Raw genomic sequence first — 17,600 nt, 5'->3', positions numbered from 1 at the left:
TATTTTATTTTGTGCACCTTAATATAAGTCAGATATAGAATAGCAACTTTATTTAATTGTCTTATTATTTTAATTCACCTTAATAATGATCAGATATAGAACAGCACTGTTTATATTATTTTATGCACCTTAAAATGCACACTTTATTTGATTTTCTTAATGATCATTAATGTAGATCAGATGTAGAATAGCACTCTTTTATTTTATTTCATTTTATTTTAGAATAGCACATTATATTTTTTTTATGCACCACAATGCTTCTTTTATTTGTATTTTATTTTATGTGGTTTTATTTTGTTTATAACTTTTTTTATAGATTAGATATAGAATCAAACCTTTATTTAATTCGATTTTTATAGACAATAATATAGATACAACCTAAGCACATATATTAAACCTTACATACTGTATGTATTACATTTATTAGTCTTTATGCATAGATTTAAAAAGGAGCAACAATTTTTTATGTATTGTTTAATCAGCATTTATCTGCAATATTGGTGATTTAAGAAATGGCTCAATGTAATTGGATATTGTCAAATGGCTAATACTCTTACTCAGACAGTTGAGTTTCCTGGTTCAAAGCCACACGGGAAAATGAACACGTGTGTTATTGTGAATTTTGTTTGTATTGGCGCTGTTGGTAAGTGCCACTGTGAACTCGATGCCAACAGCACCACGCTGTCCCTGTAATTACAACACCACACTGCTTCAAATGTTCTGTTAGTTTAACACACACACACACACACACACATACACTGTGACAGGATGACACGATATAGCTGTTCTGTAACTGTTAGTGGTGAAGTCGTTTTTCCTTGGCTCTCCTTTCTTTTAGTTTACTTCTACATTTTGTCTTTCCTTAGGTTGTTGTACAAGGCCATAGACTCCAACCGGGAGAACATGGGTCCGATCTACAACTACCGTGTGGAGATTTCCATCTTCTTCATCATTTACATCATCATCATCGCCTTCTTCATGATGAACATCTTTGTGGGTTTCGTCATTGTGACCTTTCAGGAGCAGGGAGAGAAAGAGTACAAAAACTGTGAGCTGGACAAGAACCAGGTGAGAGAAGACACTATAAGGGTGTGTGAAATATGGGATTTGTCATGGAAAAAACCTAGTGTGTTGCTTATCTAGACATTATTTTTAGGCATAGTAAACTCACTCCCAATGCAAAAGCCTTTTATAATCTGTTAGCAACAAAATTATGCTGACTTATATGGATCCCTTGTTTTTAAATCTAAGACAGCATTGCATATGTGACTCTGGAGCACAAAAACAGTCTGAATTCACGGGTGTGTTTGTAACAACAGCCAAAAAAAAAGATTGTTTGGGTCAAAATTATTGATTTATCTTTTATGCCAAAAATCATATTAAGTAAAGATCAAGTTCCCTGAAGATATTTAGTAAATTTCTTACTGTAAATATATCAAAACTTAATTTTTGATTAGTAATATGCATTGCTAAGAACTTCTGTCGGAATACATTTAAAGGTGATTTTCTTAGTATTTAGATTTTTTCGGACCCTCAGATTCCAGATTTTCGACCAGATACTGTCCGATCCTAACAAACCATACATCAATGGAAAGATTATTTATGCAGCTTTCAGATGATGCATAAACCTCGATTTCAAAAAATTTACCCATATGACTGGTTTTGTGGTCCAGGGTCACATTTCTTTCACATAATATTTTGGTATGTACTATTATAGTATTTATTAATAATTTTGAATTGTACTTTTTTATATTTTTAGTTTTCATTTGGAATTAAATAAGGTTTTAGTAATATGTGCTTTTTTTATTTGTATTTCTTTTTTAAAGCTTTAATTTATTATTTCAGTTTTATTTTTTAGTCTTTTAAGTACAGTACTTAAACTCAGTTTATATTTCAACATTTTTATTCAATTAATATTTAATTTTAGCTTTAATTTATTTTTTAGTTTTTGAAACATAAACTTATTTATTTCATTAAATTACCAGTTCATCATTTGTAATTTTCATGCAAGTTTTTATTTTATTTTACTTCAGCTTTATTTTAAAAAGAATAATAAAAAAACAAATAATAATCATAGTTTAATTTTTTGTTAAAAATAAAGACACTAATTGCAATGATTCAAAATGTTAATCCAAGAGGGTTTATCAAATGTAATTATTTTATTCAAAACTGAGCAATGGTGAATAAATTATTCAGCGAGTATCTGTGGGACAGTTTTTTTGCACTTGTTGTAACTTCATGTTGTTAGCTTAGCAGTCTGCTAACGTCAGCTGTGAATGTTAGTTGACTTTTATTACAGAGCCAGCCATTGAGTTTCTGCATGTTCTTTTTGTAGTGTATTCTGTTAATTTCTACATTATAAAAGATTATGCACATGTGTTGACGTCCACTTAATAAAACATTTACGGTAGAATCCATGACACTATATGATAATGTATGTTAACTGACAGAATGAAAAGCATCGTTTCATCTGTGTGTTCCTCAGCGTCAGTGTGTGGAGTACGCGTTAAAAGCGCGTCCTCTCAGGAGGTACATCCCAAAGAACCCGTATCAGTATAAGTTCTGGTACGTGGTGAACTCCACCGGCTTCGAGTACATCATGTTCGTCCTGATCTTACTCAACACCATCTGTCTCGCTGTTCAGGTAGCTTTCTTTATTCTTAGATCAGTATTCTTACTTCAGTGTTGAAATAATAATTCTTTGGATTTAAATATACAAACCCACTTCATATGCTCATTGTGTAACAGTGTTTAATAAGATATTTAATAAGATATAAATGTGTATATTAAGGGCCTTGTATTATTATTTACCTGCACACTTCAAATGAATTACCTCATTGCAGTCCCTATCAATATTTTTTTTTTGTTTCTGTTTGTTAGCATTGAGATATAAAATATGTATTTGTTTTTTTTATATAAAACATTTTTTGTATATTATAATTATTAACTACATATCTACAGTATATATTAACAAATTTAACATACAGTGCTATAATTTATATATTTAATTATACACATCAAACATTATTTATATACTACAGTATTTGTTGGTATTTTTAAATACCTTTTTTTCCATTTTAGATTCTATCTTATTAGTTATAAATATTTCTATTTAAAAACAAAACTGGTCTATAGAGATTACTGTATTGTCATTTTTGTCCAATAAATTGCCATTTCATAAAATGTGTAGAATTTAATAGCATGCATTTCTCTGTCCAGCATTACGGTCAGTCCGAGATGTTCAATTATGTTATGGACATCTTGAATATGGTCTTCACCGCCGTCTTCACTGTGGAGATGGTGCTCAAACTGATCGCCTTCAAACCCCGGGTAAGAAATTGAAAACACATAGATACACACTGTCACATATAATCACAGAATTTCATCCCAGTGCAGTATAAATACACTTCCCTCTTCAGTATATCACTGATATCATCCAAGGTTTGTCATGCTAACTTCCCTCTGCCCCACTGTCCACTTTTACACATGCAGATTTGTGTTGCGAAGAAGGACAGAATGCTAGTAAGCAGCTCAGTGTGATTTGCAGTGCTGTCGCTTTCAGCTTTTCTGTGTGGCGTGACTAACAGCGTTTCTTAAACACATTCAGTTTTTAAACGGACGACAGTAGAAGACATGCATGAATTTGTCATTGTGTACTATAGTAAACTTTTTATATTTAATAGTAATACTTTAGTTTGTGTGCAGATTGATACATTAATAAATAACCCAGCGAACAGGGAATATTCTCAGAACTAACAGGCTAGTGAGTTATAGACAAATGTTTTTCCAGTTAATGGTCGAGAAAGTTTGTTCAATATAAAAACATTATCAGAACAAAAATGTTACTAAAACAGTTTAAGTAAATATTTTTTTAAACAGTATTTCTTACTGCTTCTTTTCATCATATTTGTAAAATCATAATTTAACATTCCCTAATTGTTTTCACTAACTTTAAAATCTGATTTTTTTTTGTCTTTTGATACTATTGTAGTTTTTTAATATTTCATAATTTATTCTTTATATTGTTATTTTTAAATGTATTTTTTTAAATTAAAGTTTTAATTTTGTGCTTTTATGTAATTTATGTTATTGTCTATATAATATATATAATTTAGTTAAATTAAATTAAAGTTTTAGTTTTAGTTGACCGTGGTTTAGATAACAAAAAAATAACATAAATGGGTTTTCAAAACATTTCAAAACATCTTCTGAGAATATACAGAAATAACAATTTCATAACATAATTTTGTTAGCTGGGATTTCTGCATAATATGTGCTTTTTTTGCTAACTAATTGCTAATCATCACATATATTTCCTGGCCGTCCGCCCCTTTGCATTTCTCAGGGGTATTTTGGGGACGCCTGGAACGTCTTTGATGCTTTGGTTGTGATCGGCAGCATTGTAGACATAGTGCTGAGTGAGATTGATGTAAGTACAGCACAGTTGTAGGCCCTGTCCCCTCTTATATCCGCTCACAAACCTCAGCCCTTTCCTTCAGACAGACTGAGTTTCAGCTCAGGATGAGCTCCTTTTCAACTGACAGCTTGTTTCTTTGACTGCTGAGATCTAATATCTGTATTTCTTTCTGTGTGTTCTTCAAACCCTCTTTTTTCCAACCTCATTCTTCCTCCATCCATTTCTATCCCCCTCCTCCTTGTGTGTGGTGTGTCTTTTATTAACAGCATTATTTCACTGACGCATGGAACACGTTTGATGCCTTAATTGTTGTCGGTAGCGTCGTAGATATTGCTATCACAGAAGTCAACGTAAGTACACCTTCACCTTTCTAAGTTTAGAAGCCTTGCAAGAAAAGCATGTGTGGTGCCCTGCACAGATTATATCCACAAGAATACATCTTAACTAGAATGAATGGAGCAACTAGTGGTCGACCGATATTGGTTTTTTGAGAGCCGATGCCGATATCTCGGAAAGCAGGGGAGCCAATAGCCGATATAAATAGGCTGTAAATATAAATGTGTAAAATAAACATAATTATTACTATTAAGTATTTTTCACAAATAAATAAATATTTAATTAAATTATAATTAAAAAGGAAGTAAACCCTTTAACCAACAGGGCACTCAGTATTCTGGGAAGTTTGTGTGCATTGGGAATAATTTTTTTAATTAAGCAAGGTTAACACTCATTTTACATACAGCACACAGTAAAAATGGCATGAATATGATAGTGGGCAAATGCATAAAGTGTAGCATAATTTAAAAGTTTGAAATTTAACGCATTCAATTCACACGGACTGACCGTCACACAGAGAACATGTGATCATGCTGAATAAAAAATACACACTTCACAAGATCTCACAGCTGGATTCGATTACGTTTGCAAGGTTTGTGAAATTAAATGTTTATTATTGTATGTGATTATTAGACAGAACTCTGTGACGACAGCGAACAAGAAGAAGTTCTGCCTCGAACACATCGGCCAAGCAGAAAAACGTATCACCCAATGCCGATATTTGAAAAATGGCAAATATCGGCCGATATATCGGCCTTGGCGATATATTAGTCGACCACTAGTAGTAACCCTTAATGCTTTAAATCAGTGATTCTCAAACTTGTTTTGCTTCAGAACACACATTTTACTTTTTACACAAATAATATTCATCTATTTTTATATTTAATGTTTCTGTGTGTATTTATAATTTATAGTTGTATATATTTGGGGACTATAAGAAATTATGTTTAAAAAAATATATATTTTTAAATGTAATTTATTCCTATCATGGTAAAGCTGAATTATCAGCAGATTACTAATTTTCTGCTCTTATTATTATTATTTTTTTTTTTTTTTTTTTTTGTGGAAACCATGATACAATTTTTTTCAAGATTCTTTGATCAGTAACAAAGTTCATGAGAGCAACATTTATTTGAAATATAAATCTTTTGTAACATCATAAATGTCTTAACTGTCACTTTTGATCAATATAATGCGCCCTAAAATCTTACTGGCACAAATTGATGTAATTTCAAAATTATATTTGCAATATAAAGTATTAATATTACTGCATATACCAGAAATATGACAAACAGGAAAAATGCAAAAGCCTAACAGCGTTGACAATATTTTCCCAGTCAGTTTAATTCCCTGTAATAGCACTGATGTTTTTTTGCAAGGTTTCTCTAGATGTTGTCTTGAGTCATTTGTGATGTGAACTGAGGTCTTACAACTACCTTAATAACATTAACAGTCACACTTTCTGTTTCCTCTGCTTATCTGAAATAAGATGACATCTTGTGAACCCAGAGGACTCTGCTATTGAGAAAATGACAAAAAATCTCCTACTTCTTGTTGTTTATTTGTGGTAACCATCAATCGGTGGTCTCTTGTTCAAATGTGTGTAAATGCAGTGAGAACTGCTGAAGTCCATCAGCTGGTTTGTCTAACGCTTGTTCTTCCGTTCTGTCTCCATAGAAACTTTTAGAGGCAAGTATGGAAAGATGTATTCTCCTGTTTGCTTGTGTTCTGCTTCATCATGACTATTCGTGAAGTGCTGAGGGGACAAAATTGTCCTCATCAAACGTTTGACAGTTTTGTGCTGGTTTAAGGGTTGTCATCAAGATCAGTTGAGAAAAAAAGAACATATTTGTGCCTTGCTGATGTTGTGTAATGAAGTAAAGCTCTCACCGCCGTGGCTTTACTGATTACAAGCCAAATCAGCATGAATGATTAGTTTTTGGGCAGGAAGGTTGATGACTTGTTAAAGGAACGGACCACCACTTTTTGGCATCACACTAACATATTCACCAACAACATCATTTTAATACTTCAACTTTATTATTTTTTTTTCTTTCGATTAGTTGCCAAGGCACCATTGGCTATTTTAATTTAAGTCTAATAATTTGTTGTAATGTTTTCATTTTATAATAATAATGTAATAATAATGTAATCATTCATAATAATAATAATGCTAATAATGATTAGTGTATTATATAATATCAATTATGTATGTAAATAATATATTTATATAAATTCTTTATTTTATTTTATTTTATTCTTTTATTTTAAAATCTGAGCAAGGAGTTGTGTAACCTAAAAATAGTTTTAGTGTTTGGAAATGTTTTAATGTTGGACATGAAGAGGGTGGTGCTGGGAAGTGATGGCGTTCTTTTAAGAGCAATGGTTGAGTTTCAGTGTGTGATGTCTCTTGGGTGGTGCTACTTAAAATCCTGTATCTCACAAATACTGTCCAGTTTCAGACATATAAGATAGGGAATGCACACACATGTACAGTATATTAGTTTTTACATGGCTGTCACTCTGCTGTCTGAGCTACAGTGCTATTTTTCTGGTGTCTCTCATGTCCCAGCGTCCATATATAAATGTATATATGTGTGTATTGTATATGTCCCTATAGGTGTTGTGTTGTGGCCATTTTCATTAGATGTGTTGTATTTGTGTTTGTGGAGTCTCTGGTGTCCTTGTACTGTTTGAATGTGGACATGTGATATGTGTTAGTGGGAGTTTGTGGATGTTTGTGTGTGTGTGAGAGAATTAGACAGTGACTGTGTGTTGTCTCTGTATGTGTCTTTGTTTCTTTTTTGTCTGTGTTTCCCTCTGTTTTTTCGTTTGCTGCTGTCTTTGTGCTTTTCAGTGGTGATGAAACCATCGAGACGTTTCACAAGGTCTTCTGTCAAGTTTATCAGACTAAATTCTGTTTTACAAGAACTTTAAAGAGATAGTCACCCAAAAATGAAAATTGTCATCATTTACTCATGATTATGTTGTCGTAAACTTGTATTTCCTTCTTTCTTCTGAAATTTTTAATAATGTATTGATCCTTCTTTTTCCATACAATTACAATGATCAGAAAATAAATGGAAAAGCTCCATAAAAATATCATAAAATAAAAATATCATGAGATGTCATCTGCTTTGGATGAGGAACATATTTAAATGGAGTTGATTATTCACCTCTTAACTAGATCTATGAATGAGATCAGTGAGTTTTGTGAATTGTGAATGAATCCGGTTTTTGAAACTGGATTCATTGAAAAAACTCAATTCACATGAATCCAACAATTCAAGATTTTCAGTGAATAACAGCTTCAAATTCACTGTTCATTATACACAGTTAATGTATGGTTAAGAAGTCATGTTGACCACTTTTAGGACACATTTATGGTGCATTTTAGTCCTTCTGGATGTCATTTCATGATATTGCACAGAATAGCTAGGAAATTCTTCAAAACAATCAGGCTCGAAGCAACATGAGGGTGGTTGAAAATGACATAATCTTCATTTTTGGGTGAACTATCCCTAGAATTTGTTCCTCTTTTTTTTGAATAATCATTCCATCATATAAAAGCCTTGTGAAACTCATTTTATCACTAATTGTTTTAGTGGCTTTCATGCTTGTTCAGTTCTGCAATTAAAGATATGAAGCAATAGATCAAAGACAGCACGTTTCTACACAGATGTGTTTTGCTGACGGATCTATGATGCTCATATCTATACTCATCACTCCCCACTCAGGGGTATGTGTGACTTTCACCCAATCTTGCAGTGGTTGGAGTGACTGGTTTGCCCATCCCCTGTTGCATGCTGGGATATGTAGCTGCTAACATTAGCTTCGTTTTCTGCAGATGGCGCTCGGCCACCCACTCCATTCTCCTCCGGTTAGTGCTCAAGCGTTTGAAGTTTAAACTTCCTCTCTTTCAGCACCTCCTGTTCACCTCCAGACAGAATGGCCCTGGAGCTCAGAGCTGATTTAAATAATGAGTAATCAAAATATCAAAGCTGAGCGTCCAATCACTGGCAGACAAAGCAGTAGCATTCTAGCATACGAAGATGTTCACATAAAAGGAAGAAGAACACAGCTAGAATCACGTGAATAGAGCTCAACAGTGACCACCCAAGTTGTCAGTGGATTAAGGGAATCAGTTTTTCTTAAATAAGAGTTCCAAGCTTTGAATTAGTGAATCAAATTGAAGTCTGAATCACACCTGAACCTGATTCAGCCCTGAATGTATTCTCACAGGCTCTGACTCCAAACTGAATTGTGTGTGAGCATTAAAAAACAAGTTATATATTATTATTATTAAGTAATTTAACAGGTGTAATAAAAAATATTTTAAAATCATCATCATCATCATCAGTGAAGTCCAACCTCAAAAAATGAAAATTTAATCACTCAGAAATGAGACATTTTTTGTGAAAGTATTGCAAGAAAAAAAGTTATTAAATCATCTTATGCAGTGTTGCATTTTACACACATAGATAGATAGATAGATAGATAGATAGATAGATAGATAGATAGATAGATAGATAGATAGATGTAAAATGCATTTTTCTGATTAGTAACTATAGATAAATTTGACCTTTTTCTTGAAGTGGAATCCAAAATCTGATTTAGCTTAAGCATATACCGTATTTTTCGGACTATAAGTCGCACCTGACTATCGCATCAGTCCAAAATTCGTCATGATGAGGAAAAAAACATATATAAGTCTCATTTATTTAGAACCAAGAACCGAGAGAAAACATTACCATCTACAGCCGCGAGAGGGCGCTCTATGTCTTCAGTGTAGGCTACATGAGTATTGAGCAGCATAGAGCGCCCTCTGGCGGCTGTAGATGGTAATGTTTTCTCTTGGTTCATTTCTCTTAGTTCATTTCTTTTGGTTCATGTCAAATCAATTTTGATAAATAAGTCGCACCTGACTATAAGTCGCAGGACCAGCCAAACTATGAAAAAAAGTGTGACTTATAGTCCGGAAAATACGGTATATCATCATTTTCCAGTGCTGGAGAAGAGCACTTGGTCTGTGTGTTTAAATGTAATCCCACTGTTTGTTGTGCTGTGTTCATGCTCACAGAAGCTGCTGTTGAGTTCTGTTCTCCGATCAGATGTAAAGAAGGGCAGCACAGGCTCATTATGACATCACATTAACAACAGCTGTTCAGTGTTACAAGATGCAGTTGATCTTTCCACATGTTTGTGTCGTGTGTGTGTCTGCTGAGTGACTGTCTGTCTCTCTGTTCTGTCTTCCTCAGAGGAGAGAGCTTGAGTAGAGCAGGTGTGTAGACGTCAGACAGGCTGCATGACCTCCATTACTGCTCACTGCTTTCCTCTCTTCCTTTCAACTTTTTCTTTCATTTCTGCTTTCTTCATTCTTTTCTTCCTTTTTTCCTTTGCTCACTCATTCCTTTCTGCTTTCCTTCCTTCCTTGCATCCTTCCTTAGTTTTTCCTTTATTCTTCATTTTATTTTTCTTTATCTCCTTCCTTCATTCCTTCCTCTTCATTCCTCTTTTGTGCCACCCTTCCATTCTTTTTCATACCTTATGTTTTATACTTCTTTTTCTTTTATCTCTGCTTTCCTTCCTTGATTTGTTCCGTCCTACTTTCTTTCTCTCACCTTTCCTTGCATTCCCTCCTTTTTCTTTCCTTTATTTCATTTCCTACTTCCCTTCTCTGATGCTTTTATTTTGATTCATGCTCTCCTTCATCGCTTCCTCCTTTAATTTTTCTTTTCTTTCTACATTCCTTCTTTCCCATTTGCATTCCTTCTCTCAATCCCTCCTTCCTTTTCCCTCCCTTCTTTTATCTGTCTGCCATCATGACTTAGTTTTTGCCTTCCTTCTCCGAGTTCTTTCTTTCTCTCTTTCTCTCTTGCATTGGACTGTGAGAGCGCCCTCGGGTGGTGTCTCTTTTGCAGGGCACATGCATGGAGATGCTGGGGTGCTGCTGGTATACTGAGCTCCTTCAAGTCTTGTGTTGCTGTTATGGCGAGAGCGCGTTCGAGAAAGACATTGTCTGTGTGTAAGCGTGTGCACATGTGCCTGACCACCTAACTAACGCATGCACCATAAATGCTACAGCCAGAAACTGCATCTTATCATTTCTGCTTCTCATGCAAATGCAAATAGTTTAAAGATGAGGGATGGAAGGCTGTGCGACTGAAGCCATGTCTGTCTGGAGTCTTTCTGCACAGATAAAGGATGCATCTTTTTTTCTGATTACATGCTGAATTTTCTGCCCACTGTGTGAGTGTTTTAGTGTTGATGAATGTGTTTTTTTGATCTTTCAGGGTCCAGAAGTGATCTGTTCTCAGAACCAGATGTGTTGCCGGTTTATTTTGTGTGCATGTGAAAACATGTTCATCTTTGCAACAACAATACTAAATTTAAAGCTGTTCAATTGAGCGAAAATACAAAACATCAGTAGTGGACATTGGTGGACATTTATCTAAAAAAATGATTATGACAGGACACTTCAGAAGCATATTCTGTGCATAAATTATTAGAATTATTACAAAACCAGATATGTTTTCACTGTGCGCTATTGGTTGCTAGTTAACTGTTATGATTAATTCACTAAATATTCTGTATTGTAAATAATTCTATTTAATCGTACAGCATTATAGCGTTCATCTATTTATAATGCAGATGTCATCTGCATCACAGGGTTGACACCGTTTGTCAATGTACTGTAGACCCTGAATGTAGAGGAATGTAAATTTTATAATGTGGCATTGTGGGTTTGTTATACTTGTTTCTTTTGCTGTTACATAGTGTTTTTTTGGATACGCTCTTGTTTACAAAGTTGTAATCGTTGCATAAGTGTGCACAAGTCCCTCACTGTCCTGTTTGTATGTGTATGTGTGTGTGTGTGTGTGTGTGTGTATGTGTGTGTAGTGCTGTACGTCGGATGCTGTCTGCAGCTTCTTATGTAATCCACGAGATAGAAATAAGGTCACATGTTATATAAGCCCCTTATGTGAATCTAGTCCTGTTTGTCTCTGGTCACTGGTCATTTTTCAGTCCTTATAAGCAGTTTTGAACGGAAGATTGTCTAATCTTGAGGTTGTTTGAGAAGGTTTGCTGTTCTGGTTAGAAATGTTCTTGTCGAGTTTGTGACATTTTTGAGTGCCTGTGAATGTCGTGAATGCGTTTTAAAGCGTAAGTGGCTGTGCAAACCATATGTGTGAGTGATTAATTCAGGTCTTTGATTTTAAAGCCCACAGAGGCACCTCAGGTGGATGAGACGGGGGTAAGAAATTCTGCCCCTCTTGGGCTTTCAGCCCAGTTTTACAGTCTGCATTCCTTTTCAGGTTTCCGTTTGAGTTCTGAAATCTTGATTAAACATCGTTTCCTTTCATCTTAACCCACCCTGACTTCGATTTGTTGAGTTTTGGCTTTATATTTATGTTTGCTTTTTCTTCGTTTGCTCTGTTTGTCAAGATTTTGCTTTGGTTTCATATCATTTGACTATTTTGTCCATTAGGGGAGTGTCACCCAAACGTGACAAACTGTGTGAGTGTGTATGTGTGCGTGTGTGTGTGGGGTCGTCGGCCCCTCACGTTTGTAGCGCTGACACTGCTGCATGGTTAAGGGGCCCCTGAAGTCAGGTCAGATTAGGTCGGCTCGGGTCAGGTAAGGTCGTGACCTCAAACTGACCTTTCACCCGTGAGGTTTGGGGGCCCACTGTAAGTTGGCATGAAGTAACTCTGGGTCAAGAGTGCCATGCTTGTGCTGATGCGTGCAGTCAAGTATGGCAAGGTTTGTTTGAATTTTGTTTAGTTTTTATTTTTACCCAGCATGAACCCCTCTGCCCCCTTCCTTTTCTCTGTATGATATGTAAGAAACACAGGGTGTCTGGTTGTGTTTCTGGGTCAGTCAAACCAGCCTATATATTATATATATAGTTTGTAAAATCTGAATTTTGGCTGGAAAAGAACCAGCTCACCATGTGCTTTGGAATGATATTGTGCGTCTCTCTGCTGGTCAGACTGCCTTGATACAGCCAGATGCCCTGTGTTTTATCTTTCTCCTGATTGGTTCACTAATGCTGACTCCACTCCCACAGAACACTGAAGACAGCGCTCGCATTTCAATCACCTTCTTCCGTCTTTTCCGAGTGATGCGATTGGTCAAGCTACTGAGCAGGGGGGAGGGCATTCGAACCCTCCTCTGGACCTTCATCAAGTCCTTCCAGGTCAGCTGTTACTCTGACTTAATGTGCTGAACTGACAGATAATATTAAAGCTTTCTAGCAGTTATGGTGCAGTCACACAGGGTGACTGCATTAACACTTCTCGTTTACTTTAAATGTGTAACGTCATGTGTTGCTGAACTGAATTGTGGGTCCGCTGCCTCACATCACTGGCGTTGCTTGTGGCACAAGTTGAAAAACTATCAACTTTTCAAGCACCAGCCGAAACATTAGCCAATTAGATGGCCTATGGAAATATTCTACCACAGGCACTAGCCAATCGCATTCATGGAACATTCACCCATGTGAATGAACAGTTATGCATTTTATTAGAAAGTTTTATTTTTTTTATCCTTTCTATTGTTGTATTTTATCTATAGAGTGTCTTTTTTGGTTCATTTGACCATAGCACATTTTATTTTATTTTATTTTATGAAATTTAAAGCTTAGTGCTATAAACAAATACTGTAAAAACTGCAGTAATATATATTTTATGGTCTTTTTTCAGGCCCTGCCGTATGTCGCTTTGTTGATAGCCATGCTCTTCTTCATCTATGCTGTCATTGGCATGCAGGTTAGTTTCATACTAAGTTGTATTTTTTTTTGCATGACATGAATTGTGAGAAATGCATCTTCAGAACAGATTTTTAAGACTGCTATGTAAAACTATTTTGTTATATTTTTGCAAAATACAGCAAAATTTAAAGCTTTTATTATCATTTTTTAAATATCAGTGGCAACCACAGTAAACCAAAAAAATGTGTAAAATGCAATCCGAAAACAATTATTTATTGTATTGATTTTACTGTCATTTAGAATGCTTTTTAAGTTTTTATGGTAGTCTTATCTATGATTGAAGAATTTAGAATTTTGCTAAATAGCATTCAAGTGAGTGTAATTGATATCTTGACTAAAATGCAAGTCACCCACATTCTGTTTACTTGGTGACACGTGGTGCAAAAATCACACACTTTGCCTGTCAATGCTGCACAGCCTAACTTAGTTTACCATCTTTCAGATGTTTGGGAAAGTTGCCATGGTGGACCACACACAAATCAACAGGAACAACAACTTTCAAACCTTCCCTCAGGCTGTGCTTCTGCTCTTCAGGTCAGTGAACAACACAGCAAAGATGTTAAAGCCAAAAGTGCCAAGGTTTTAAACCTTTACAAAGACGTTTTTGCATTTGTCTTTTATTCTTTCTGCCATTTTTATGTTACCACTTTGTCTTAATGTAAAATATTGTCTGCTTTATCGCATTAGAATTCAGATTTTTTTATTGTTTGGGTAAAGGTGTGCAACTGGTGAAGCCTGGCAGGAGATCATGTTGGCGTGTATGCCAGGGAAGCTGTGTGACCCCGAGTCGGACTATAATCCAGGAGAAGAGATGACCTGCGGGAGCAGCTTTGCTATTGTCTACTTCATCACCTTCTACATGCTCTGCGCCTTTCTGGTACACACACACACACACACACACACACACACAAACACTAATTAGATAATAGAGACCTCCTATTGATTTATTCTAATAATATTTACTAGAATTACATTATTTATGTTACCTATCCACCTTTCAACCTCCAACAAAATAAATTAGCATTTTATTTGATCTCTTTATTTTGAACAGATTTGTAATTTTGAACCACCAAAATAATTAATTTTGTTTGTTTTTTTACGGTTGTTCTCAAATGTTGTACATGTGACTCAAATTCAATAATATCTTTATCTTTAAGATCATTAACCTGTTTGTGGCTGTCATCATGGACAACTTTGACTATCTGACCCGTGATTGGTCGATTCTGGGGCCACATCATCTCGATGAGTTCAAGAGGATTTGGTCAGAGTATGATCCAGAGGCCAAGTAAGGATGCGCAAATGAGTCATCTATTTATGTACTGTAGCACTTTTCATAGAAAACAATGTTTCAAAGCAGCTTCAGTGTCATAAACAGGTAAATAACAGAATAAATGATGCACACTTTTAAAAAAATGAGACTTATTCAAATTCTGCTGTAAGAAGAAGTGTGATCTAAAAAAACAACAATAGTCTGATAGTGTCAGTGCAGTCAAATCATTATTTATATCATTATTTAGTGTCCGAATATTAGATAGAAATATTTAGTGTCTTTTAATGTTTCTGAATGTAACTGTAGGAAGGACTAAGATGAGCAGAGCAGAAGTTGGCTTGACAATGTTTTCAGTCAGTGTTTCTCTCGTACTTTATTGCAGAGGCAGAATAAAACATCTTGATGTAGTGACGTTGCTGCGCCGTATTCAGCCGCCACTTGGCTTTGGGAAACTCTGTCCTCATAGAGTCGCCTGCAAGGTAAGACACACAGATTTACGAACGATGTGTTTGAATATTAGCCCACACACTCAACCCGTCCTCTCTATCTCTTTCTGTTTGTCTGTGTTTCTCTTTTCCAGAGGCTGGTGGCTATGAACATGCCTCTGAACAGTGACGGCACTGTCATGTTTAATGCAACACTTTTTGCTCTTGTTAGAACTGCGCTGAAGATCAAAACAGAAGGTATTTGTATTCTTTGCATACAAACTGCTAGTATTGGTTTGCTTTAACCATCTTTTTTAAATCAATCTGTTCGAAACAGGTCATTTGCATCAATTCATTAACAAATCTCATTTGACATTTTGAGTGTTTTAAGATGTCTTAGTGAAATATAAATATCGTGTAGGTATTCTGTGTTGTTACACTACCATTCAAAAGTATAGGGTTTTAAGTAAATAATTTTTTTTATTCTCACCAAGGCTGGATTTATTCAATCAAAAATACAATAAAACAGTAATACTGTGAAATATTTAACTATTTTCTATTTGCCTATTTTAAAATGTAATTTATTAATACTATTAATTAATAGTAATCTATCTGCATCATTACTCCAGTCTTCAGTGTCACACGATCCTTCAGAAATCATTTAATATGCTGATTTGGTGTTTCTTATTGTTATTGTTGTTGAAAACAGTGCAGTTGTGCTGCTTAATATTTTTGTGGAAACAGTTTTCAATATTATTTGGTGAATCAAAAGTTCAAAAGAACAGCACTTATTGGAAACAGAAATATTTCAGAAGTTGTCATGTAAATGTCTTTTGATCATGCATCTTTGCTTTTAATTATTTATTTAAAGAAATTCTCATTGACCCCTTTTGAACAGTAGTGTATATGGGTATATGGAAGTATAATATCATTAAATGGTATTCTCTTTTGCATTCTTTTTTTTAGTAAAAACTAAGACTGTTAAGGAGATTACAATAAACATTGTAATATTGTAATTTGCAAAGAGCAAATTTGTAGCTATAGCCATCAAAAGATAGAAAATCATATTTTCGAACCTATAATGTTCAGCCCTAGTTGACGGTAGTGAGTAGAAACTACATTTGCATTTGTGTTGATAACATGTATGTGTTTTAACCCAGGTAACCTAGAGCAGGCGAATGAAGAGCTCAGAGCTGTGATTAAGAAGATCTGGAAAAGAACAAGCATGAAACTTCTGGATCAAGTGGTGCCCCCTGCTGGTGGTCAGTTATAAATCTCAGAGATTGTCGCCGCTAATGGGAATACGCATTCACAACAGCGCATAGACACCTCGCACCTAAATCAGCCATTTAGATAAGGAACAAAAATATTATTTTTGAACACCGTTTAGTAGCATATGCAGACATATTGTACATTTGTGTCATGCACACACTCTTTCACACACATGAGCTGTTGCACTAGCTTTTTCCTGCTGTTTTACTCTTAGTTTCTCCTGGTCAGGTCTCAATGTTTGCAATGTTTGTTCTGTTCCGTATGTGTCACGAATGCTCTCCTCTCCTGCTCGGTACCACACTGCGTCCACAGTGGAACCTCAATGATATGTGTGTGTGTGTGTGTGTGTGTGTGTGTGAGAGTATATGGGAGGATTTGGAGAAGGTGCGTGTGTGTGTGTGTGTGTGTTGAGCTTTGGGCTTGCATGGCAACACAGGCATGATGTGTCCTTCTAAAATTGTCTCTCTGTTTTTCTCTTTTCTACACTGTTGCTCTGTCCTGTATCTGCTTGAGCTTTTCCGCAGCTTCCGTTCCACATTAACTGTCTTTCTGTTCATGTAAAAGTTCAAATCTTCGGAATATTCTGAAGCAATTCTGTTTTAGGGTGGTGGCATGGAACTAATGTTGCCTCTTCTTTCCTGATCTGTCCCCAATGTGCTTGTTTAAAAAAAGTGACAGACCCCTGCTTCAGAATGATTCTCACGCACACACTTACACACACATGATGACAACATGCAGATGAACACTTTATATACACATAGATGTATAAATGCATACGTAAAAGCAGTATATTAGACATGCACAGATGTACCCACAGAAATGCAACGCTAATGTGCTAATACATATTGCTCAGTGCTGCTTGCTTGCATGTCCCCAGTAGAATTGACGCATTTAGGATTAGATTTTTTTTTCACTTTCAGTAATCGCTTTCATAGTTGCTGTGCTAATGCTAATATACTTATACTAATATGTTTTCAGATGTCTGGTCATTCAAATTAGATGGGTGCTAAACCGTGAATATGAAATATTCTTCAATTTAAGCTGGTATCTATATTTTTGAACAAGGTAGCAGGTTTCTAGTTGGTCCAAGTTGGTCATTAGCTGTTT

The 17,600-nt window shown here is 35.2% G+C and overlaps 1 protein-coding gene across 12 annotated transcripts in view; it reads left to right on the top strand.

Moving 5' to 3' along the window:
* The window catches only part of LOC113055476 (voltage-dependent L-type calcium channel subunit alpha-1D-like), an 82,371-nt gene that overhangs the window by 52,470 nt on the left and 12,301 nt on the right, over positions 1 to 17,600 (top strand). For 7 of the 12 annotated variants that reach the window (XM_026221812.1, XM_026221811.1, XM_026221816.1 and 4 more), the window contains 13 exons: positions 867 to 1,068; positions 2,486 to 2,644; positions 3,220 to 3,330; positions 4,684 to 4,767; positions 11,976 to 12,008; positions 12,825 to 12,953; positions 13,459 to 13,524; positions 13,969 to 14,060; positions 14,244 to 14,403; positions 14,684 to 14,811; positions 15,179 to 15,275; positions 15,377 to 15,479; positions 16,382 to 16,483. In XM_026221812.1, the coding sequence (XP_026077597.1) occupies positions 867 to 1,068; positions 2,486 to 2,644; positions 3,220 to 3,330; positions 4,684 to 4,767; positions 11,976 to 12,008; positions 12,825 to 12,953; positions 13,459 to 13,524; positions 13,969 to 14,060; positions 14,244 to 14,403; positions 14,684 to 14,811; positions 15,179 to 15,275; positions 15,377 to 15,479; positions 16,382 to 16,483 (1,466 nt within the window). The remainder of the gene's footprint in view (positions 1 to 866; positions 1,069 to 2,485; positions 2,645 to 3,219; positions 3,331 to 4,683; positions 4,768 to 11,975; positions 12,009 to 12,824; positions 12,954 to 13,458; positions 13,525 to 13,968; positions 14,061 to 14,243; positions 14,404 to 14,683; positions 14,812 to 15,178; positions 15,276 to 15,376; positions 15,480 to 16,381; positions 16,484 to 17,600) is intronic. The other 5 variants (XM_026221822.1, XM_026221819.1, XM_026221813.1 and 2 more) reach the window with 1 other exon arrangement.

This window comes from Carassius auratus, chromosome 36 (assembly GCF_003368295.1).
Source record: "Carassius auratus strain Wakin chromosome 36, ASM336829v1, whole genome shotgun sequence".
NCBI lineage: Eukaryota > Metazoa > Chordata > Actinopteri > Cypriniformes > Cyprinidae > Carassius > Carassius auratus.
This window is presented reverse-complemented; position numbering and strand designations above follow the sequence as displayed.